Raw genomic sequence first — 24,917 nt, 5'->3', positions numbered from 1 at the left:
GGAACGTCCTCGCAGTGTGAATGAAATGAGCATCATGAGCAAAACAACCACCACTCTAACTCTGAGCAGTCTCAGTGCTCAGATTTACTCCTGCTATCAGAAGAAAAGGTGGTGTGAATAACAGGTACTGGAATTAGGTCTCACTTTTGGAGCTTTCTTCCTGCTGCTCTCACTTTGCCATCCCATGAAGGAGGCACAACTGGAGCAGGGGATCAAATTACCCTCTGGAAGTCACACAGCTACTGCAAATAACCTGTCTGCTTTAAATCAGGATGCTGGTACATGTTCCCTCAAACATATTCCAATCCCTTCAAATCATGCTATTGTGCAGTTATGTGCTCACCTAGACACAAATTCCAATCACATGCTGTACTACTAAAAAAGCCAGTTTCTGTATTTAAGACTGCATTTTGCAGCCGTGTCTGCCTCAGCAGTGAAATCATCTGATCCAAGTTCCTTTCTGGACTTTTTCATTGTTAGGAGTTTGAGCTGGTAATGAGAAAAGGTTCCTAGGGCTATGAACTCTGCTAACAACATGCTACCAAAATAGTTGAAGAGAATTAGTTCAAAAGCAGCAGCCACTTGCACACTAAGCTCCCTTGGATCCGGTTCAGTGACTGCAGTCAGACCCACTTCACGAGTATACAGGAAATTTCAGGAGTATACAGGCTCAGTGATTACAGTGAACCCCATTTCAGGAGTATTGCTACATCTACAACCCAGACCACAGCAAGAGGAAGTGCCCAGCCCACCAAAACCTCCCTATCTTATGCAGTCATGTACTCAGACATTTATTTGCTAACAATTCCTTTCACTGATGCTTTGTTCTCTTTGGGTGCATTTTTTCTATCCTGACATACAAAAGCTAGTATTTAGAAAATGTCAGTTTGAGGCTCCATTTAAATGCTTGTGGTCTTTTAATGGCAAGCAGTGAACACAAAGCAGTAATCCTGAACCATTTTCAGGACATAACCAGCCTATATTTAGTCACTTAAAACTCATTTGTGTCTTGAACACCTGCTGCAACACAACCATTTTGCCATCCAGCTCCAAGAGAAAAACAACTGCTTTACTGACCATTTCTGACAGGCAAGCAGGATGAATTGACTGCAGAGAGAACATGCAATTGAACTGATCTTCCCTTCTGTCTGCTCTATTTAATCAGACCATGCCAGTATTTACAATAGAATACTCAGGTACTACCCCATTTCCTTTGTCATTTACACTGGTAGTATCTCCCTTGTATTTTGACCAAATTGCATTGGTATGTAGGATATTGCACCTTCATCCTGGCTAAATGTTGCCATCACAGAAGTCACCAAAGGCTCCAGAGCTCCAAGAATCAGAAATTAAGCTGGAGGGAACTCAAGCTGCCACCAGGCCAGCCCATGTTTCCCCCTTGCTCCTTATGGATGCTGATGTTTCTGACAGGTAAAAAGCTTCTCAGCAGGGAAGAGTCAATAATCTCCAGGAGCAATGTATGGGAAATAAAGAGATTTTTCCTTCCATGTAATAGGAATTCTCACTGCTGTGTAAGACCCACTCTGTATTGCTCACCTCCACTGGGATGGAGAACAGCTTATAACCTTCTACTCTGCAGAAAGCTTTTACATGCTTGACGGCTTACATGTTGGTCTTTTCTAAGACAAACTCCGGCTCTCTTCCCTAATTTTAACAGCCTTCTACAATCTTTGTGTACTCATGAACACTCATGAAAATGAACTACTGAGTACTTTAAAAGTGGCCTCTTGCTTCTTCCTCTCACTGTCCATAAAGCATCCTGTGTTGAAGCCCTCTTGTTAAAAGGTAGAGTGGAAATGCTAAACACTCTTGAATAATTTTACTGAATGTTTCCATCTTTTGCCACTGCAAGTTTCACTGTGACTCTGCACCTAGAATGGTGTTAAAAAAGAAGGCTGATGTACTCATGTGAGTACTGGCAGCACCTCTGGTGCAGGCCATGGCCCTACGTGGAGCAAGGTTCTGAGAAGGTTTTGGGAAGCTCTGTGTGCTGTGCCAAGTGAGTGTGCACTGTCCTTACCCAGGATACAGGCAGAGTGCGTGAAGGGTCCCTCACTGGAGTACAGCCCGTATGTGCCCAGGTAAGGAGAAACAACCTTCTGGAGCAGGGATTCCAGCTTCAAATAATCTTCAGACACACCTTTGGACTCATGGACCCCCTGAAAAAGAGCGAACACCCAGCATGAGCACTGCCTCTTCAATCACGAGCTCTCCTGGCTCACCTGGGCAGGCAGAGCAGAACGAGCATTTTCACTGATGAAAGCAAAGGTGCCCTGCAATGTGAGCCTGGTGTGCTGCTACAGCTGATTCCTCCTCTGTAAAACCAAGAGATGTGGATCAGACCAGAGCCACCTCCAGGACATGTAAATCCAGCAAAGTACATCCTACCTAGTGCACAGCACTCAGGGAAGGACAGAGTCATGATCTGTAAGGAGGAATTAAATCCCCGGACTTTTTGCTGTTGCAATCTTACAGTGACTTCCTGAATGATGGCATCTGGTACCACAGGGTGTCACTGCCATCTCAGCAATACCAACAGCATTAAGAGAAAGTTGAAACGGAAACCCTCAGAAATACTTCCAGGATATTTTCAACAACCAATATTTACAGTAAAGAAATTTGTTCTCTTTCCTCATCCATGCCCTGGCACCCATCATGTTCCAGGCAAAAGTCACATTGTAATCAGCATGGTAAGAATCATCCACAGCCAGAATGTTTAGCCTTTAGCTGTTAACTCTGCACTTCCACCCACAAGCACACTTGTTAGGCTGCAGAGGGGACAGAAAAACCTTGCAAAACTGTATTGTCCCTTCATCTCACAGCTGCAGAGTGTGTGCTCCATGTGCTCTGAGCAGAGCCAGAGAGGTGCAGAGATGACAGGAAAACTTTGCAGAATTGCATTCTCCCTTCATCTCACAGCTGCAGAGCGTGTGCTCCATGTGCTCTGAGCAGAGCCCTCTACACTCCTGAGTAGGACGCCTCTTGCAATATGGAGCAAATTCACATTTCCCATGTGCTCAACACATCATGTCGCAGAATTAAGATCCTAAATGCCATACTCAGCGAGTACTCTGCCAGAATTTAGGAGATTTTATGATGTGTTCCTGAGCTACTGTACAAAGAAACCAATTGGGATGAAAGGCTCCGGAGAGCAATATAAAGAGCAGATGAGTAAAGGTGCAACACTTCCTTCAGCGTGTGAAAGGATCCTGACATTCAGGATGTGTTCACAGCTCAGTGTGATTCACCAGCCAGAGTCCAGAGTGACTCTCAGATGTGTTTCTGAATGGCTGACTCTACACCCTGCTCGCTGCCCTGCCTCATCACTCGATAAAGGTTTACGAATGAAAAATGAATAATGGCTAACAGACAATTCACATTTGGACAGAATTTCAATTCCAGTACAGCAGTTTTTAAATAACAAATAATGATCTTTGGTGATGTGCTATGTCCTGAAAAGCTTTGGGACAGCCACAAATACAAATGTGAAGAGAAAGACATATCCAGTGGATCCAAAAGCTTGCAAACATCAAAGGAACAATAGAACGAGCCCACAGTTGTTCCTCCAGGTAAAATTAACACTGGAATAATTCAGAAGACTTAATGAAGGTGCATGTATTATTTCCAAGTCATTCCTGGCTTATTGAGATCTGTTCAGGGTTTCTAAATCTGCTGGGATTTAGCCAAGCCCTCAGAAAGGCACCATGCCTACTACCTTACCACATATTCACAAACCCATCATGAGCACATCAAGCAAAGGCCAGGGCTGGGGACATCCCGCAGCAGGCTCCCACACTAAATACCTCTGGAACTAAACATGACATATATGAAGGGCAGAAGCCAGTGCTCATGCCAGGCTTTGCTACAGAACTTTATTTACTTTTCTACCATTTTAGTATTTTTTGTACTTGTGAAAGACAAGTAGCTGAATATCAGCTGTGGGTAAAGAACCCCGCTGCATTGCACACTGCGAGGAGTTCTTTTAAAAATGGATGGTCTAGGACGAAATTAAGTGAACTGAGACAACCTTACACATGAGAAGTGTTCCTTGGTAACCAAAACCAAGAACAACAAAAGAAGCTGACCGACTAAAGAGGGCTAGAAAGACAAAGAAAGAGGAAGGAAAATTGAAAAGTCTAGTGGGGAGAGAGAGACCGAGAGGGAAAGCAGCATTAAGGCCAGCAGGACGAGGAGTGGCTGCGAGGTGCAGGCAGTGGGGTGTGAGCTGTGCCTGCCCCACAGGCACGGCCGGCCCCACGGGCAGTGTCCCACAGGCGCGGCCGGCCCCACAGGCACTGCCCCACAGGCACGGCCGGCCCCACGGGCTCTGCCCCACAGGCACGGCCGGCCCCACAGGCACTGCCCCACAGGCACGGCCGGCCCCACGGGCAGTGTCCCACAGGCACGGCCGGCCCCACAGGCTCTGTCTGCCCCACAGGCACGGCCGCCCCCACGGGCAGTGTCCCACAGGCACGGCCGGCCCCACAGGCTCTGCCCCACAGGCACGGCCGGCCCCACGGGCAGTGTCCCACAGGCGCGGCCGGCCCCACAGGCTCTGGCCCACAGGCACGGCCGGCCCCACAGGCACTGCCCCACAGGCACGGCCGGCCCCACAGGCACTGCCCCACAGGCACGGCCGGCCCCACAGGCTCTGCCCCACAGGCACGGCCGGCCCCACGGGCAGTGTCCCACAGGCACGGCCGGCCCCACAGGCTCTGTCTGCCCCACAGGCACGGCCGCCCCTACGGGCAGTGTCCCACAGGCACGGCCGGCCCCACAGGCTCTGCCCCACAGGCACGGCCGGCCCCACGGGCAGTGTCCCACAGGCGCGGCCGGCCCCACAGGCTCTGGCCCACAGGCACGGCCGGCCCCACGGGCAGTGTCCCACGGGCAGTGTCCCACAGGCACGGCCGGCCCCACAGGCTCTGTCTGCCCCACAGGCACGGCCGCCCTCACGGGCAGTGTCCCACAGGCACGGCCGGCCCCACAGGCTCTGTCCCACAGGCACGGCCGGCCCCACGGGCAGTGTCCCACAGGCGCGGCCGGCCCCACAGGCTCTGGCCCACAGGCACGGCCGGCCCCACAGGCTCTGCCCCACAGGCACGGCCGGCCCCACGGGCAGTGTCCCACAGGCACGGCCGGCCCCACAGGCTCTGTCTGCCCCACAGGCACGGCCGCCCCCACGGGCACGGCCGCCCCCACGGGCACGGCCGCCCCCACGGGCACGGGCGGCCTCACGGGCGTGGCCCCACAGGCACGGGCGGTCCCACAGGCAGGGCTCCCCGGCCGCAGGCGGGATACTTTTAAAAACATATACTGAAAACTCATAAAATATGTGGTGTTCACTGGAGCCAGTGCTGACCCTGCACCGTGCCTTGGCACAAACATGCTCTGTTACCTGTGACATCCTTCCTGCAGTGACCATTGTTCACAGGTTTTCTGCAGGGGGCTGATGGAGCAACCCCTTAAAGTTTTTACTGGCTGTGGAGCTCCTGTCAGAGCAGGAGCAGTACCAGGGTGCAGATCCCGTCCTGACCCACAAACCAGCAGTTTTCCTGCTTCCTTCCTGATGTGATTCTCAATGACAAGCATCCTCTAGGCCTTTGTCTTACCAAATACAAGCACATCCCAAAGTGTAGCAAGGACAATTTCAGCCTTCTCAGTCTAAACTTTCCATATGATATAAAGACAATGTTGCTTATTTATGAATCAGCCCACGTGGCCTAGAGAAGTGTCTGCAGGCTCAGAGCAAGCTTTGGGAGCCTGCAAGAAGCTTGTTTTGATTTACATGCCAGGCCCAAGAGCGCATTTAAACTCCTGTCTCCCCACCAGAGGTTTCTAACCTATCTCCTGTGCCACACGTGCAACAGCCTGTTTGTGTAACACCAAATTCAGTAGAAAAGTACTTCTAGTAGAGGCTTAGGAATGGAGGAAAGTATAGCTATAAATGTTTCATATATCTGCAAGTAAGGACAGATAAATGGATGGCTGAGTATGTACAGACATCTGTACACCCACCTACATCGGTCTCTATACAAAGTCCTTTTTAGACCCTTCCCCAAATTTCTAAGTGATTGGTGCTTATAAAGGCAAACAAATTTAGCCTTAGAGTTAAGTCAACTTGGATGGGTATTTGTGTCACAACTGTTTCTGAAAAAATGATGACAGGACTTAAAAGTCATAAAAAAATAGTAATAATAATAATGATAATGAAATATTGTGCTGTTATTTTAGCAGCTTATGCTTCTTCTTGTACTTACCGCTCAATGCCTTACTATCTCAGTATTTTGCTATGAAGCAATAAAGCCAAAGTCATAAGGCTGAATGCTTAGCTTACAAGAAGCTCTATCACAATTTGGAGAAAAAATAAAACTTGAAGCATTACCAGTAAAACAGAAATTCTACCCGTATCTTTAGTGCAATATTTGCTCTGCAGACTGGCAAGAACTTACTTTAAAAGATAACTGTGGCCTTTCATAAACCTAGTCTCATTTTAGCAGAAGAGTTTTATGCTTCTCTATGACTGTGGGATGTATCTATTAAATTCCTTTCAAAGGCCTTGCCTAACCTATTTGTTTTGCAGTTGAGGGCCAAAATAGCTCAATATCAAATATCTGCAAGCACTTTAGTATTTTGGAAGAGAGGAAGTGCTGGATCACATCCTCATGCTGATCACACTGTTCCAAAACCCAACAAGGGTCACCTCAGTGTGCTTGCATTTGGAAAGGATCATAATGTAATATCATGACAAGAGTCTGTCCTGCTCTGAAGGCGTGGGCATCATGGGGATCGCAGTCCTGAATATGGAAGGCACCTATCAGGAACAGAGACAGGTATGACTGCATGAGATAAAGTACCCAAATCCTAAACTTCATTAGCCTTAATTAAATGGTTTTGAAACCAAAGTTTTCCTGTAGTAGTTCAAATGCATTAAAAGGGGCCTATGCATGACTGGTTTTTATAAGTAAACATGCAAGCACTCCCAGAAGGGCCACATCCTTAAAGCCTACAGGTTATTTATACATTTACTTTATGACCACATTGCCCCATGTTTTTATATGTTGTAAACATGCAAGCACTCTAGAAGGGCCCCATCCCTAAAGCCTACAGTTATTTCTCTGTTTCCTTTATGAGGATAATGCCCCATCTGCTGGACCAGCCGCACGCACGGGGCCCACTGCAACGCTTGAGTGTGGCACTGGAATAAAACTCTTCTTGTATTTAGGAACAAAACCCTGTAAGTCACATCCACAACCGTTCCAGCAAGCAGGGATGCACCCAACTGCCCAGATTTCCATCTCTTAATTGTGTAAACTAACTACAAACTCCTCCTGAGCTTTTGAGGGCACAAGGGCTTCTTGTGAAAGCACAAAGGGAAGAATAAATGAGCAAACAGGAATGTTCAGAATAATAGAACTTGGGGGATTTGTACCTGAGCACATAAGGCCACAGCCTCCTTTTTCAGTATGTACAATCACAGAATCAGAGAATGGTTTGGGTTGGAAGGGATCTCAAAGCTTATCCCATTCCACGCCATCCCCTGCAGGGACACCTTCCACTGTCCCAGGCTGTTCCAAACCCCATCCAGCCTGGCCTTGGACAATTCCATGGGCGGGACAGCCACAGCTTCCCTGAGCAACCCGTGCTAAGGCCTCACCACTGCAACAGGGAAGAATTTCTTCTGGATATAGGATTTCTTTAAAAGTCCTAAAGCAGAGGTGACCTCAGGCAGGCATTTAAGGATGTAAAGGGTCCCTCTCAAAGATAACCTTAAAACATATTCAATGTTCATTACTTTAACCTTTTATATGCTGTTTTTAAATGTACATAAATTCTGACAAAAAAATACCCCTAAGCCCTTATTAACATTGTATGTAGGCACAGGCTACCTGACTTGTAAAGCTTCCAGAAACATAACCTATTTTGATAACAAGCCCCCATCATTGCTGAGCTCCTCTCTGCATTCACCTTTACCAGAGGCTGCTTCAGTTCTGGCTCAACAGCTGCATACACACTGCCTCATCTGTACATGAATATCATCATCAACAACTACTGAACACCCAAACAGCTTTTAACTGACCAGCAGTAACTCAGGGTTTCACTCAGTACTGATAAAAGGTCACAGGTTCTGTGTTTTCCAGTTCTGGTTATCAGCACCCACCACCTGTAGCACCTAGAAATAGCAGCATTGCCCAGCTGCTTTTCACATTCCTCTTTAGCACAGGCTATTAGCAGACCATTCACCTAATAAATTATACATTGGAAAGTATCTCTAGTGTCTAAAGGTACCCTAAAACTGGATGCAATGGAGGAGCCACTTCATGCCCACCTGAGGCTTGTGCATGTGCTGAATAAATGACTGGCCATTGATTAAAGGCTGGAGCACTCACCTGGAGCTTTAACACTTCAGTTGATCAGCATGTGTACATGAGTAATATTGCTGCAAAGGATTGTCTTCTGCTTCAACTGATAAACTGCTCCATAGCTTTTAAATGAAAAAAAATGAAAAAGAATAAAATAAAACATAAATAAAATCTGTATTCCTCCAGACCCAGGGGAACAAACAAAGCAGACCTTGCAGACCCAAGCCCCAGGCCCTGCCAGTAAAAGACACAGCATGGCTTGGGGCTTGCTGCAACTTCTGAACTCGGTAAAGAAAAGAGGAAAAGGCAAACTTCTGGGTTATTTAACAAAGTAATTCAGCAATGATCGCTCTTGGTAACTTAATGGAACAGAGAGCAAAGCCCTCTGCCCACAGACAAGGAGTGACCGTGTATGGCTCAGCTCATGGCCAGATAAACAATCTGGATCTCAGTCTGCTGGAGCATCCTCCACATGGGGACATCAGGGGCACCCGTGATGGCTGCACTCACCCTTATCTACCACAAAATGCTGGTGCTCTGTGAAAGGAAACACTGCCAGAGGCATTTACAGGCTCAGTTCTGAAAGCAGAGGTCTTGGCCTCATGCATTGCCCTGTCTAACCACACAGGCACACAACCAAGAAATGTTACTATTCTCTGCTTTAAAGCAGCAGAGTCCTCAGAGCAAAGGAGAACTCAATATGACAGAAAGAGACACACAGGCAATGGTGATAATCTGACACACACTGGATAACAATCACTGCCCAGACGCTCCCACAGAAAACTGAAATTAAAAGTCACAAGGCAGACGCAGAGTACTATCTGTTGTGAAAACACAGCATTCATCCAACACTGGTGGTGGAGGCTTTTGGTGCAGTGCAGCCTGCACACCCTGGTGAGCACACAGACAGCAAGATGTGCTGCTTGGCATGGCCAAAGAGAGAGCAGCAGCCTTGCATTTGGAATGAGGCATTTGGAAACCAGTGCCCTTACAGGAGTACCTGTTATCCCTCCTTCACTGCATCCCAGCCTTCTGGAACCTGAGTAACACTGACCAGCCCTGCCTCAGGGCAGGCAGGAAACCACCATGGAGACAAGCTGGAGACAGGTGGGTCACTCGTCCTGGCCACATGCAGCACAGCACATGCTCCCAGGTACACTGTGGGTCACATTCAGGATGCAGATCGGCAGCCCTCTATCTTCCTCAGAAGAGATGGATGCACAAACTTCACAGCCAATCACCGAATTTGCACCGATCTTCCAGACAGAATCACAGACTGCTCACAGCCAAACCTGTGGCAGCGAGTTACGTTATGGTTTACCTGGTTGAGGAGAGGCCTCAGGAGCTGCTGCCAGCTCTGCACAGCTTTAGTTTGCTCTAAGCACTGTTTGGTTGTCTGAACCCATCCAGCACATGCTCTGGACAGGATCACAGTGGTTCTTGGAGCAGCAGGTGTTGCCCAAGAGCTGAAGCCTTCCCCTAGCACAGAGGAGCTGCTGCTCTCACTGCAGCACACTGCATCGTCCTGGGAGTCTCCTGCTCACTGACCTCCATCCCCAGTGGCCATGCACAGCACTCTGAGGAAAAGCTCAAAGATCTCCCTCTTGTACCCACTGTAGGAACTCACACACAAGAAGGAGGACTCCTCTTGTACTGGGCTCTCTCCCCTCCAATGCCCAGGATGTCAGTCCTGCAGAGCAAACCCTCCAGTATTATACACATTTATACAGCAGTATTATACTTTCTTATAGCAAAGAAAGCATTAACTTTCTATATAGAAAGCATTAACTTTCTTCTATTCCTCCTGTAGACAACTCATGAATTACAGTGTTAAAGCATCCTGACTCAAAGGATTCTTGCGCTGTGGGAACACTTCCTGCTCAGAGTTTTTCAACACTTCAAATTTCTATGCTGTCTTTTATGCCAGATTTAGTCTACTAGCCCAAATGGGTCCACAAAAGAATCTGTACAGATGAATGCAATTAGTTAAAATCTTCTCCTTCTCTCACTCAACAAAGTCATAGGGTCTGCAACAACACACTAATTCAAGGTAAGAATGATTTCACTGATTTCACTCTTACTTTGGTAGGGATTAAGGATTTGCCCAGCAATGTACTTGTACTGGTTTTAACCAACTGGTTTCATCACTAGAGGCAAATTCCAGAAGACATTTATTTTAGTTTAACCAACTCTACCCAAAGATGCACCTTTGGTTAAGTAACCGTTATCCTTCGCAGAAGTGATTCTTTACCTAATATGAGGTTCTCTTAAAATGCACCATGACTGTAATACCCAAAGGGAATCTGGACAATGCAAACTGCCTTCAAAAATAATTGTGTTTAATTGGTGCAGATAAAGTTATAGTTGTGTTCAATAAAACACCAAAAAACCCCCCCATCCTTCTGCTAAAGATGAGGGACAAGATGCACATTTAAATTACTGTGACATGGTGTGCATGAGACAGGTTCACATCTATCAAAGGAGAACTGTATCTTTTTATGTTGCTTCCCTGTTTTTCCACTGCCTAAGTTTACAAAACTGGCAACAACACATGGTGCTGGAAATATGCTGAGAGCTAGTTTTGGAGAGTACTGGATCTGAAAATAAAATCTCTTTTCAGGTGGCAATGGCCTTCCCCTGTCCTTAGTTACAAGGAGGGTGCACACGAGTGCATAACTATCGGGGTCTGTGGTGCAGAAGCACGGGCTGTGTTGGAGTTACTCCTGAACAAACCCCAGCAGTCAGGAATGGTCAGGAGTGACCACCAGTGCCCCCAACCTCCCCTAGAGACACAGCAACATGAACAAACTCAAAATCAAATGTGACAAGTACTCCTCATCAGACGCTGTGCCATGTTACAAATCCCAGCAATACAAATTCACTCCACGATAACAAATTTGTGTCAATTTAACTGCTGCAAACTGCACTTGCTGATAGAGACAATAAACAAACTAGAAAAAGAGAGAATAATGCACAAAATTAAATGTACCTACAAAGCACTCTGCAGCATGAATGGTGAGGGCCAGACTCTCAGTTCTGCACGTGTGAACACAATGCCACAGAGGGCTCTTCCCTTTGTGTCCTGGCTGCAAGATTTCTTACCTGACACCTCATGGGGATGATGCAAACAACACCAACAAACCACCCTTCCACCAGGAAGGAAGAAAACATCCCAATTTATGCACCACCCAGAAAAAGTACAGGTTTTTGATATGGTGATTTACATTTAAATAAGCTCTACAATACATTTATTTACTGATTGATGCGTTTTGTGTTTTTTAAACCAGGAACTCAGACAAATATAAAGATAAATTAAAGCATGTGGAAACCTCACACCCACACCACTTTGTTCAACCTATGCTTCAGGTCTGAGAGACTTAGTAAGAAAACTTCCCAAAAGCACTTTCACCAGCTGTGGAAACCTGTGGCCATAAAGAACTGACTACAACTGGCATCAGGGTGCTACAGCCCCTCCATAGCTGCAGCTTTCTGATAGCAAAGATTATTTTGTTTTTAACCACTGTGCTGTCCTTAGTGTCACATGTGGCTGCTGGGATGGAAGAACAGCACCCTCTGCATTTTACTCTCAGATCTGCAATGCACTTTTCCACTCCTTTAAAATGGAAGGAACTTTGCAGAAATAACAAAAAGGTCACACTGGGCAGCTCATTTTGTCTTCCTCAACAGAGAGAGACAATGGGTAGGGAACTTCAAACGAGGCACAGAGAGACACAGAGGAAACCACAGGTTTCATTTTTTCCTTCAGAGCCTGTATTTAGTGAGGACTCAGCCCCCAGCATGAGAGATAACTGTGTTATGTTTGTGAGGCCTCCTCCCTCAGCACAAGAGATATTGTGCAAATATGTCAGGTCACTCTAAGAGGTTCTGTGAATTCAAATAATCTGATGTTAACTGAAAGATGCAGGTGAACACTCTCTAATTCCTCTCTTTTGGCTTTCTCAGGCCTCAGGAGAGTTACCTGCAGATAAGATATTCCAGTTTCAGCAGCCAGGGTAATCTTCGACAACATACTTTGGGAAGCAGGTTGGATAGTGGATAGTTTTGCTTTTTGGTTCAGAAAGTTCTTTTCTAAACTCTTCCTCCACTCACCCCTCCTCTCTCCAGTAGCCTCATTTAAAGCAGCCTGAGCTCCTGTGCATCATTCAGAGCTGAAAAGCAGAGTTAGTTCTTTTCCTTCCTTCATCCATGACTCTGCTCCTGAGCTCAAACAGGAGCATCCTGGAGGCACTGCAGCCTGTGCTGCCTGTGAGCAGCCACAGAGGATCAACATTGCAGTCTGTGCTCTGTAATTGAGGCAGGCTGTGCTGGCAGCTCACAGTGTGAGTGATACAAGCACTCTTCTTGCAAGTCCCGATAAAGCTACCCCTGACTGCCAGAACACGAACGTTATTCCTCCCAGAGTTCTCTCTTTGCTGAAAGATTGCTGGTTTGTAATTACACCAGGTTACAGCCCTGGTGAGAAGGAGCTCTATTGAATTGCAGAACCCAAGTCTAATAATTAACCTGAGAACTGATCTCTGCTTCTTTAAATGGAGCAGTTCCATTTCCTCTTTAAAAAATTTCTATTTCTGTCCCATAAGGAAAGTGTCTTCTCCTGACAAAGTAACAGAGCTTTTCCCCTGCACCCTGAGAAGCCAAAACATAACACCAGATGCACCCTGCACTAATTCCAAAAGCTCTGCCACTTTAATCCAGTCCAACAGAGTGGTGCACTCCAACCTCTGACATTACAGCTGCTGCCTTAAAGAACATGAGCTACTCCTTACCTACATCCCACAGCTGCACGGGGCTGTCCAGGACAGAAACAGGCAATCTCAGCACTAAGTTCAACACCTGCTCCAGATGCTATCACTGGCTGATCTCCTATCCATGGGAGTCTCCTCCAGTCACCAGGTTTCTTATGGCAGAGCTATTCACAGTGGTCACAAACCAGGATTAGGCAACATTCCCATCAGGACACCATGTCTCAGTCCAGGAAATCAAAGCCCACAAGACCACCATGTGCTCACTGGACAGCTGAATTGCTCTCTTCCAGCCGTATTAACAAATGGAGTTTGACTACATTGAGAAAATTCCATGATGTCACTAATGTATAAAATTTGATTTTGTTTAACACGACATTTGAGTTCAGAAAAAAGTCTTTGCTCTGAATTCCAACTACTCACTAACACGACTAAGAATGTAAGTAGCTAATTCCCAGATTTTCTTCTGACCTTTTCCCATGATTCCCATTAGGTTTTAAACCACAAGATTAGCAGAGCTATTGCCAAGAAAAGACTTCCACCATCCCCACCATGGAACCATAGGCAAAGTATGCAGAAATAAACACCCAGGGGCAAATTCCCTCTCACTTGGTTATTGATTTCCATGAAGAGCTTTGCAACAAGAATGGATGCGACCCTTTGCCCTAAACTGGGCATCCACAGTGTCAACACTTGGGGTTGCTGAAGAAAGCAGATTTGCAAAGAAGAAATCAGGATGGAACTCAGCTGCCAGCCCAGCACTGAATCCACTCAAAGCCAGATCCTGCCCAGCCAGCACTGACTCCTAAATGATCACAGGAAGCTTTCAGAGCTGTCAGCTGCTGAAGGCTGATGGAGAAGGGGCAGTTCACCTCACACCTCAGAGGGGCTGAGGCCTCAGAACCTCCCCATAAGGAAGGGTTTTGCAGTGGCACTGTCCTGTGTGCAGTCCCTGGTGTCTGCTAACACACCTCAGAGGGGCTGAGGCCTCAGACCATCTCCCTGAAGAAGGTTTCTGCACTGGCACTGCCTTGTGTGGAGTCCCTGGTGTCTGCTAAGGCAGCTGGGCTCATGGCTCAGTCCCTGTCAATCCCTTGATGGCTCATTACACATTTAGGTCCATGCTCCAGCTTCGCCCTGGGGCTCCTCTCCTCTCTCCAGACACCAGTCTCTATGAGACCCAAACTGCTGTCACTGTGTCACAATCAGCCAGCAGTTTCCAGAAGCTTCTGGAAGGCGGGGGCTATGAGAAGGGAGACAAGACCAAGCAGACAATTCCTACATGATAAGGATGTTTTTCCTGAGACAATCAGGCTAAACACACCATTGAACGCTCCAACAAATGGACACTGAGATATCACTAATTCCTCTGAGAGTTGAAATCCCATTTCTTGACCCAGCAGACAGAATCTTGCTCCTTTCTGTCATTTTCAAAATTGGCCTCATTAGATTATCTTGCTCTTCAAAACAATTTTGGATACAGAACTAATTCATACTGGGATAAAGAGCAAAGAAAGATTTATAAAAAAATCAGAAGCCATGAAAATCTCAATTCCCTCACCCTTTAAAAATCCACCCCTGGTTCTCTCTTTCCCTTCTGCCTCATTCCTTTTCTCCACATCATACTTAATGCTTTTATTTAATTAAGCAAGTAAAAATATCTTAAAATTGCCTTTTGCCTGGATTTTCTAATTTTGTTTCTCCTACTACTACACAGAGAGAAAAAAATCTAACACTGAAGTCAAATACCAGTATCTGGTCCTAATGTTTTTATATCATCAGTTTTGATAGAATGTGGTTCCCAGGATTCAACCATTGCTGTATGAATTGCATATTCACTTGATGCCTGTTCCAGATGTGACCCTTCATACCCTGAGCTGCTAGTACAGCAACACAGAGCATCCAATGGAAACTATGGCACCACCACACACCTGCCAGCTTGCAAAGCTTCATGTTTCAGGGCCTAGTTGCAAAACAAGCTGGTACTCTCACACTCTCTTTATCTTATGTCCCTACTTTAAGATATTTGATAGTTTAATTATTACAATTATTATTTTATTATACCATTATATGTCACATTATTATTAGATATTCTATACTAGATGACATATTAATATAGAGTACATTATTACTATTAAACTATTGGATAATTAAGATATTAGGCTAATAAGATTTTTTAGACACTAGACATTGGGATATTTGGGTACTAGAATATTAGGATTTAGATATTATGACCATGGTAGCACAGAAGCTCTGGCACGCTGGGTAGGATATTTCCAATGAATGAGCAAAATCAGAGACTGTTTAAGAAGACTTCAGCAATGCAGTAGAGAAAGACAGGCTGAGAAAAGTAACCAATTTACCTGAAGTATGAGCAGCATCTGAATAATAGAGGGTGGAACTCTGGCTCTGGAACGGGATAATGCATCCTCCAATTTGATATTGAGGGTGATTATATTCCTAAAGTGCAGAAGAGCCAACTGCCGAACAGAGGGCTCCTTTCCCTTGGAAACACAAAGACAGCAAGAAAGATTATAAGCAGTGTGAAATGAGTTCCAAAATCCTCTGTTCAAACTCCTTCCTCCACTCCTGAGGGATTACAGGAATGGCAAACCCAAATGAAACATGAAGGAAACATCCCAAAGGACAGAGAGCAGCCCCCAAGGCTGCACAGTAAATTCGATTTGGCACCAATGAACTCTACAGATGTGACTGTGTCTGACTGCACGTGCAAAGGATGAAGGGCTGGGGTGGGATGGGAGCTGCATGAGATAGGAATATTTTGTATTTTAACAGTTTGTCACAAATTAATTGTATCATAAGTTAAAAAAAGAGGCACAACTGCAAGTTAGTTGAATTTCCATTATTTTGTAAGATTTTGAGTATTCTCTGTTTACTCTCTCCAAATTTGGCAGGAATCCTGACTCAGCCCAACTGCGGATGCTCCTCTCTGTACAGTTTGAGAGATTCACTATAAAGCAGGAGCAGAGCTGAAGTTTGCTGCTGCATTTTCAAAGCCATCTGTCTTTGGTTCAGCAATGCCTGCTCACTGAGGAGGACTCCAGCTGCAGAACACAACTCCAGCTCTGTCTGCAGGAGGTGTGATATATAAGAACACAATCCAGCTCTGTCTGCAGGGCTCATGCAGAGCTGTGAAACTTTCTCTCTCTGCCATGAGGGGTTTTTCCTTGGCTGTACCTATGGCAGCTTTGGTGTTCAACTGGGGTTGACTTATGTTTGGAATAAATAAGCCTGACCCAACCCATTCCTTCTCACTTCCTAAATTATTTACACTGAAGTAAAGAAGGTCCCATATCAGCTTCAGTTGCTAATGAATAGAATTTACAAGAGCACATAAGCACCAATTGGGCTTTTGGAAGAAATGTCAGAACATGGGCAACAAGATCTATTTGAATTTACATGGGACTTAGGATTCTTAAATCCTCAAGGTTCCTTTGGAAATTCAAGTAATTATTTCCATCTGACAGGGGATAAGATTTGTGTTACTGAAATATTGTCAAAGGCCTCAGATACACAACAGAGTTTAATTCAGACTTCATAGCTGTGACTGTCTGAAGATGCAAACAGTAATATCGTTTACATCTGGGTAATCATTTGAGCCATAAAGTCCACTTGAACAAATGGGAGAAGGTTTCTCAAGTTTCCCCCGATATATTCAGGCACCCAGTTCCCACTAAAACCTGTAGGCATCTATGAGCAACTGCAAAGATCACCGGCACCTGTGGTACAGATTTCCTTGAGACTTCAGTGACAAACAATACTCTCTGGCTATCACTGCATTAGAAAATCAAGCACCTATGGTGTATTTAAAATTACTGCACTCAAAATCTGTGCTCATCAAACTCCACTGACTTTTGCGGTCCACTTACCATAGCAGAGAATCTGATCTCAGAAACACACTTCCTTTTCAAAAATGGAGATACTTCTAGGACAAAATTCACAGTGCAGAGAAGGAAATGCATATATTTAAGTCAACACAACTCCATTTATTCCACTCTGCAACACTTCAGTTTATCATTCATGACATTTTTTGACTTTTAGTGTGATTGGCAGATGGACTAACCAGCCTTTCTGCACTCTACTTTTGTTTTCCAAGTTCCCTTTCATCTTTACCATCTGAGCACCTCAAGCCACGTGCATAAGTAACTTATTTGTATGACATGGCTAAACAGAACAGCTGCACTGGAGGCTGGCCCAAGGAGAGAGACTGAAGGATTGCATCAATCTGCTGATGAACCTGTAAAGCTGCTTTTTCCAGTTTTCTAAGATTCTTTGATAACACAGTAATTTTTTCACCTGCACAGGATAGAAAATAGCCTGCAGCATGGGCAGGACATCACTGAAGAAAAAATCCCAGGTTTCAGCTAAGGTATCCAGTAGCTTCTGCCCTGCAAAAACACAAAACAAACTAGTGAAGAGTTTTGGTTGTAATCAGATGGCTGCAAAAAGTAAAATGTGCAGGAAACAAGGTGACCCTGCTATATGCTAGGATAAACCATGCAGCAGCTACTTGTTAGTTTTCCACAGTGGTGTATCGGATCCTTCCATATTTGTGTCTTTCCAGGTGACTCACCTAATATTCTTAATAAACTCAGAGTCTGAGGTGACTCAGGAGAACCCTGTGAAGAATGAAGAGTAATGGCCCAGGTTACATCTTCCTCTTGCAGTAACACTTACTGGACAGGACTGTGGAGGGGAGCAGGGGGAGAGCACAGCACAGTAGGTGTGGGAGCATTCCTGCAGAGGAACTCGCCCCACTGTGCTCCCTCCTGCCTTTCAACTGCAGGGCAGCAGAGCAAAGCACACTCTGTGGAGATGCTCTGTAAAGCATCCTCTCAAACTGCATCCTCCCAAATGGCATCCTCTCTACTGTGGCAGGGCAGTGGAGCAAACCACACTCGGTGGAGATGCTCTGCAAAGCATCCTCTCAAACTGATCCCTTGCAGCTTTTCCACTGTTACCTTTCTCACTTACACAGAAAAACTCACCCAAGTCCATGGAAAGAACAATCGTGTTAGGGCTGTAATTTTTACTCTCACTTTCATGCAATGCAGTTAGAATTTGCTATGGGGAGAGTTCCCCGCGGCCCTCATCACAAGGCCACCTCCAACCCATTCCTTCCCAATCCTCACAACAAGGCCCCCTCCATGTCCTGGAATCCTCACAACAAGGCCCCCTCCATGTCCTTCCCCAGCTGCAGCCACCTGGAATCCTCCCCAGCAGAATCTGGAGAAGCTCTGGCCAGGCTGTACAACCAAGCTGGATATTGAGCTCCTCACAGAACATTTTACACAACACAGAGGCAAACGCAGGACCAAGATCCACAGAGGAGATATGGTTCAACAGGTGGGCTCTGGCTTCAGATCCCTGTTCCCCAAAAGGGCCCATGTGACCCTGGACAAGCTCTCTACCATGCCTGTGACCCCAAGCCAGCTGTGAGAGCAGAGCAATGCCTGCACCTCCACCAGCAAGTGTTATGGAGGAGAAGACATCAGAGATCTTGACCTATTCAGACAAGACAATAGGACTTACCAGGACGCAAATTCAGTAGCAATCAATCAATATTGTTATTGGTGTCAGAACGTGATGCTATTCTCAATTTTTGTATTAGAGCATTACTTGGAGCCTCATCCAGGGAGTATTTTGTCCAGAATTACACACATATCACAATGCAATTCTGCATGAAAGCACTGACACTGGTGACTGCACTCAGAGTTAGCCAGTCTTCACTATGGGATACTTGATCCCTCTACCTTTTTAAGCACATGATGAATAACATCAGCTGTGGTGAATCTGCAGCTCCTGAATGATTTCCTTGCTGATGACTCTAAGTGCTTTCAGTGACAGATGGATCATCATGCTATACTGTGTTCCACCAGCTGCTGGCTTGTGGAACACACCAAGATCGTTTTTCAGCACCACCAGGCAGGAGTTCTCTCCATCCTGCACAAGACTGAAAAGGGTGTTCTGTTTTAATTTTTAAAACATTTTAAAAAAATCTGTTTTTCATTAGTTTTAATGAAATACAGCAGGAGACCAACTAAAAGATTTCTAGCAGCTGTAACAGTAGTAGTAGTAGCAATAATAACAATGGTGGCAGTAGTAGTAACAGTAATAATAAACATGTGCTGGTTTTGGCTGGGATCAGTTTCTTCCCAGGAGCTGGCAGGGGCTGGAACAGTGCTGATGACACAGGGATGTTTCAGTTATTGCTGGGCAGGGTGTGCACAGAGCCAAGGCCTTTTCTGCTCCTCTCCCACCCCCCAGTGAGGGCCTGGGGGGGACACAAGGAATTGGGAGGGGTCTATTTTCACTTCTCCTGAGCAGGATGTCACTGAAGGAGATGGAGGCGTCCTTGCTGGAGACAATCCTTCCCTGACTCCCTCAGTGCTGCTCTGGGCAAGCACCTCTCCTTTGAAAAGATTAATGAGAGCGCCAGGGCAGGGCCCAACAGCAGACTGCAGGGATAGACTGAGACATGCTGATCCGCAGTGCCAAGAAGAGAGGGAGAGCATGGATTGAGGAATGGACTGGGACATGCTGACCCACAGGAACAGAGTGGAGAGAATGGATTGAGGAATGGACTGAGACATGGTAAACCACAGTGCCAGGAACAGAGTGCACAGCATGGATTGAGGGATGGACTGAGGGATGGACTGAGACATGCTGACCCACAGTGCCAGGAAGAGAGGGAGAGCAAGGATTGAGGGATGGACTGAGACATGCTGATCCACAGTGCCAGGAACAGAAATGAAGAGCATGCCAGTGTCTTCAGAATGCATTTGCTAAAACACCTGTGACACACATAGCCATGCTAAAATCCAAGTTACCTTCATAAAACCAGATCTTGTCCCTTAGGATCACCATGCCTTTTGTGAGCAGCTGATTCTGTAAATAAAGCACACACTACATTTACTCAATCCTGTACTTCCCTACAGCCATCATATTTCACATTTTGTTCATTCTTAACTTTAGACAGTGAAGGGGGTCTTTTATTTTAAAAATTAATCAAAGAGCTCTTGCTGTGTCCATCTTATTTAACTCACTTGGGACCCTTGTGAAATTCTGCTATAATCACCTGCTGTTATTAGGACAAAGGATGTATTTTGTGCAGTACAAAGTGCTTCTCGAACTTCAAATGCCTGACCTACAAAACATGTACTTAGAGAAGCAGAAACAATATTGCTTCAACAGACAGTGGTACTGACTTCCAAAAGTCTTTCCTAGTAACTCTATTGCAATGAACTTCCCTGGTTTACTCAAGGACTTCAATTTTTAGCTAAAAACCAAGGTCTGAAACCAAAAGAAAGACAGCAGTGACCTACAGAAACCCCGTGGTAGGGTGGGCTTTCCCTGTCTAACTATCCGTGTGTATTCAAAATCCCAATCTCGTTAATCCGTTCATTTCAAAACCACAGAGGAGTCACTGGACATCTCTGAATACTTTCAAGGGTCTCCAGGTCATCATTTAGAGTGGGTAAAATTATTGTTCTCAGTAGCATAAAACAGAGTTGTCTTTAAATAAAGAAAACACAGGCCTACCTGTAGATACTCAGTGAAAAATGATCCCAGCTCTGTTTTCAGTAATTGCCTGTATTAAAAAGAGCAAGAAAAGAATCATGCTTTCCATCAGTGCATTTCTAGTCAGCTTGCATGTTCAGCCAAATGAGATGCTGCAATAAATTCAACTCAACAATGTCACCAAGCATCACTGTGGTGCAGGGTTTATAGCCAAGTAAATTAAAGCAAAATTTGGGCACATTTCTGTCTGTTTGTTGGTTCATACCAGATTATATTTGTCTGACAAATCAGCAGAAATTTTTTTCTCTTCTGTCCCTCAGCAGCAGATGAGCACATTAAGGGAAATGCACTGGGCCAAGCAATCCCAGTCCAAAAGTTCCTTTTTTGTCAGTCAGATAAAGCTGAACAATCCTAAAGGCACTTACAATAATAACACTGATTAACCATTATTCCAGCAAGTAACTCAACATGATTGATGGATCATGCTTGCTGACAGACAACCTAGAAAAGCTACTCCTTGTATGTCATTTTCTCACCAGCCATGTACGAAATAACTGAAGAGTGAGTTTATTTTCATTTCAAGAAGAGCAAACACAGGCCCAGTATCATCTGGCTGGACTTTTCTGAAGATATTTCCACAATGAAGGGAACTAGACTGGGAATCAGACAGAGACAGATGAAGCCAGAATATCTGTGTATTCTGGGGAATATACTGAAGTATCTGCCTCCAGTGCCCAGCCAGAGCAGCAATAAGCAGTAAGGGAAAGGGAATAACTGAGGATCATATCTGGAGACAGCTAGGGAATATAATAAGCTGTCTTTTGTAAGTGCAGATTCTTTCCCACCATTTATTTTATAAAGCATTGGACAAATTTCCATAAGGAAGTCTGCTGCTTTGCCCTTGCCAGTGAGAGGGTTGGGTAAGTAATAATAAGTGCTGAAAAAGTAGTAACATGTGAAGTGTTGTAAATCCAGATATCAGCTTATATCTTGGTATATTTTCTTTTCAACTGTAACTTAAATAACTCAAATGGTAGAAATTTCACTTTTTTTTTAAAGGGAAGAAAGTTCCCATCATACATCTCACTGGCCTACAGTTAATCTGTTGCAGACAAACTGGCAGTGGGACAAACCTGAACCCTCTGCAGCAGCAGCAGCTGTGACTGTGCTGGGCACAACTGGCACTGGGACAAACCTGAACCCTCTGCAGCAGCTGTAGGTGCCTGGGCTGGCACACAGCACTGAGCACTGGCTGAGAAGGCCCTGCAGCCCCAAGCTCTTACCTGACTCCTTCATTGAGGTTGTAGAGCTCATGGTCTGGCAGACCCTTGCGCTGGAACACTGCTATCACTCCATTGTGGATGCTGAAAGAGGACATGAAGAGTCATAGTGCCCAGCATGATTTGAGAAGGTAACACCTCCACAATTATCCCAGCATTTCTGTCTAGACACTTCAGGTCCTTTTAAAAGTCATAGATGACTTCTGGTACTCCCCCTATCCCAGATGCCTAAAAGGAAATTACTGCCTAGAGAATAGATAACAACTTTGAAAATCTGCTCCTTTTGATCTGTTCCAGCTCAGTGGCTTCAACAGCTGCACATCTGAAATCAGCAATTTCAAAAATTTGGGCCAGTATTTTTAAGTACTGCAAGTATTTATTTTCAAGTACTCCCACTGCAAGGGGCTGTCCCTGCAGGAGCTGTGCCAGGCAGCAGCAGGGATTCCCTTGGCAATGCCAGTGCCCACGTTAACCTTCCCCAGGCCCATGCTAGGATAGCTCCCTAGCCGTCCCCAGGCACACAACAGCAAAGAGATGCACTATGAGAAAAGCTCAGCCACCTTCACCTGAGGAGGAAGGAAACTGCAAGTGGCAGTGAAGGGTCTGAACAGCTGTGGGGAAATAAGACATCGCCAGAAATAAGAACCACCGTCCTCTTCTCTCTTTTGTTCCTCTGAAGATGTTTCCAGGGCCTCACACACGACTGTGCCGCAGCAGTCCCTCCTTCCCCCTACACCCACAAGCACAGATAACATCCACGATCTAACCCAGATTATTTTGGCTGGCTCACACAGACACACTCAATTTACAATTACCTGAAAATCAGCAGATAAATGTCTCTGGTACACAGTGAAGTGACGTGGGTATTTTAACATTATGAGTAATATGGGAAATAAGATCAATGCAGTGAATGAAACAAGCAGTCCTTACACACTCTTCTGATTCAGAAATGAACTCTGCAATGTTGCCTGCCAGACTTCTGCAGGGAAGAATGACTCAATATCTCTCCCAAAAGGCAACGTGCTCCCTGTCTTTCCCTCTGGCATCCCTTTCTAAATGAGAGAGAGGTCTTCTCTCCCCAGCTTAAGAGGTCCATCATTATTCCTCAAAGAAATAAGAGAGAGCAAGCTATTTTAACCAGAATTAAAAGGGAGAGGTTGTGAGCATTTAACTTATTGTCTGTATAGCAGAACAGCATCTACATAAAACATCCTAACAGTGAACTTTCAATCTGCCCTGATGTTCCTTGTAGTGAGGGACAAGATCCTTGTCTGGAAAACAAGCCCTGGTCTCATTATCTGACCACCTGCCTTTCCTTCTCATCACAGACAGCAGTGCTGGTATGGAAGATGCAGGATACACCCCCAGCCTGCAGGTTATGTGGGATGCTGCTGTGGCCTCAGTTTGTGCAAGGATAATGAAAAGTTTGCTTAAATCTTCCTAGTTACCTTAAACTAGTGAAATAAAACAGACCTATACCCTGATTAAATCAAGAGGTTTCTATAACAAGTGATTGCTTTAAAAGGTTTGGTCGGAATAGTTCAACCTTTTGGTGTAAAGAAAATCTGAGCTGCTGCTCACACACAGCAGTCCTGCAAGATGCTTGAGGTGGGTGGATGGCTTAACCTGGCTTTCACCGAGGCTTAAGGCAGTGATGTACACAATGAAACTTATACTGCAGTAGTTAACCTGAATGGAAAATGCCTGTAAACTCTCTTCTCTAACTCTTTTACAAGATGGAAGTTAATAATGGGTGCCCTCGTGCACTAATATTGCTGTGAGTGCCTCCTGTGTACTTGCTTTGTGTGTGTGTGTGTGCACAGGAACATGGCACTGCAGGAAACAAAGAGAGTCCAACAGATAATGGTGTTAATGAGTTAATAATGGGTGCCCTCGAGCACTAATGTAGCTGTGAGCACCTCCTGTGTGCCTGGCGTGTGTGTGTGTGTGTGTGTGTGTGTGTGTGTGTGTGTGTGTGTGTGTGCGCACAGGAACATGGCACTGCAGGAAACAAAGAGAGTCCAACAGATAATGGTGTTAAATGGGTTAATTAGTAATGAGTGCCCTCATGCACTAATATTGCTGTGAGTGCCTGCTGTGTGTGTAAGGGTGTGTGCACAGGAACATGGCGCTGCAAACAAAACAGAGTCCAATAGAGCCCAAAACCTCAGTGAGCAGGCGCGCTGGAGGAGGGGAAATCAGGAGGTGGAAACTGGAGAGACCCTTTTTGGGGGTTGCCTTTAGAGTAACAAAATGTCAGATGGCTCCAGCAATGTACTGCACTTATCTATCCCACTACAGATTGCCAAAGGAAACTGCCAACACCCAAGGCAGCCCTCGCAGCCACAAAAACCAACTCAGCAGCCTGAGAAACTTCATCTCATCCAAAAGACAGCTCATTGCACATTGGACTGAACTCCAGAGGATGGGGTGGCTCCAGCTGACCAACACGTGGGGAACGGCAGCTCCAGCACACACAGCACAGACCTTCCCCACCACTGGCTTCACCATGAAGGGAACTGGGAGGTGCAGATCCCTGAAGCACAGAGCTGGGTGCTGGCTGATGGCACCCCCAGCCAGCCCAACAGGGTCCAGGTGGGCAGGGTGGGGCGGATTATTCTGATATTTACACAGTATTATCAATTATAGGCTGCTGCCTCCAGAGCTCATCACCACCAAAACAGACATTTCTCCTGAGCTGCTGTTTGTCCATCATTACCACCAAAACAGACATTTCTCCTGAGCTGCTCTTTGTCCATCCAGACACCTCTGAGGTGGGAGGCTGGCTCCCTCCAGTACCACCCAGAGCTGCTCTTTCACTGACATCTGGAAGCCAAGAAGGAAAAACTATTGGGATTAAAGCAGTTTTCTGCAGGTCAGACTCAGTCTGGCCAGATATGAGGAATTACTCCAAAGCTGGGCTTGCAAGCTCTTTAAGTCCTGATCTT

At 45.7% G+C, this 24,917-nt stretch overlaps 1 protein-coding gene across 5 annotated transcripts in view; it reads right to left on the bottom strand.

Annotated features, from left to right (window-relative positions):
* The window catches only part of PRR5 (proline rich 5), a 57,177-nt gene that overhangs the window by 1,947 nt on the left and 30,313 nt on the right, over positions 1–24,917 (bottom strand). For all 5 annotated transcript variants that reach the window (XM_058022956.1, XM_058022955.1, XM_058022957.1 and 2 more), the window contains 6 exons: positions 21,973–22,053; positions 20,711–20,759; positions 19,999–20,056; positions 17,465–17,556; positions 15,511–15,651; positions 2,042–2,180 (listed from right to left, as the gene is read on the bottom strand). In XM_058022956.1, the coding sequence (XP_057878939.1) occupies positions 2,042–2,180; positions 15,511–15,651; positions 17,465–17,556; positions 19,999–20,056; positions 20,711–20,759; positions 21,973–22,053 (560 nt within the window). The remainder of the gene's footprint in view (positions 1–2,041; positions 2,181–15,510; positions 15,652–17,464; positions 17,557–19,998; positions 20,057–20,710; positions 20,760–21,972; positions 22,054–24,917) is intronic.

The sequence above is a fragment of the Melospiza georgiana genome, chromosome 4, assembly GCF_028018845.1.
Source record: "Melospiza georgiana isolate bMelGeo1 chromosome 4, bMelGeo1.pri, whole genome shotgun sequence".
In the NCBI taxonomy this organism is placed as follows: Eukaryota; Metazoa; Chordata; class Aves; order Passeriformes; family Passerellidae; genus Melospiza; species Melospiza georgiana.
This window is presented reverse-complemented; position numbering and strand designations above follow the sequence as displayed.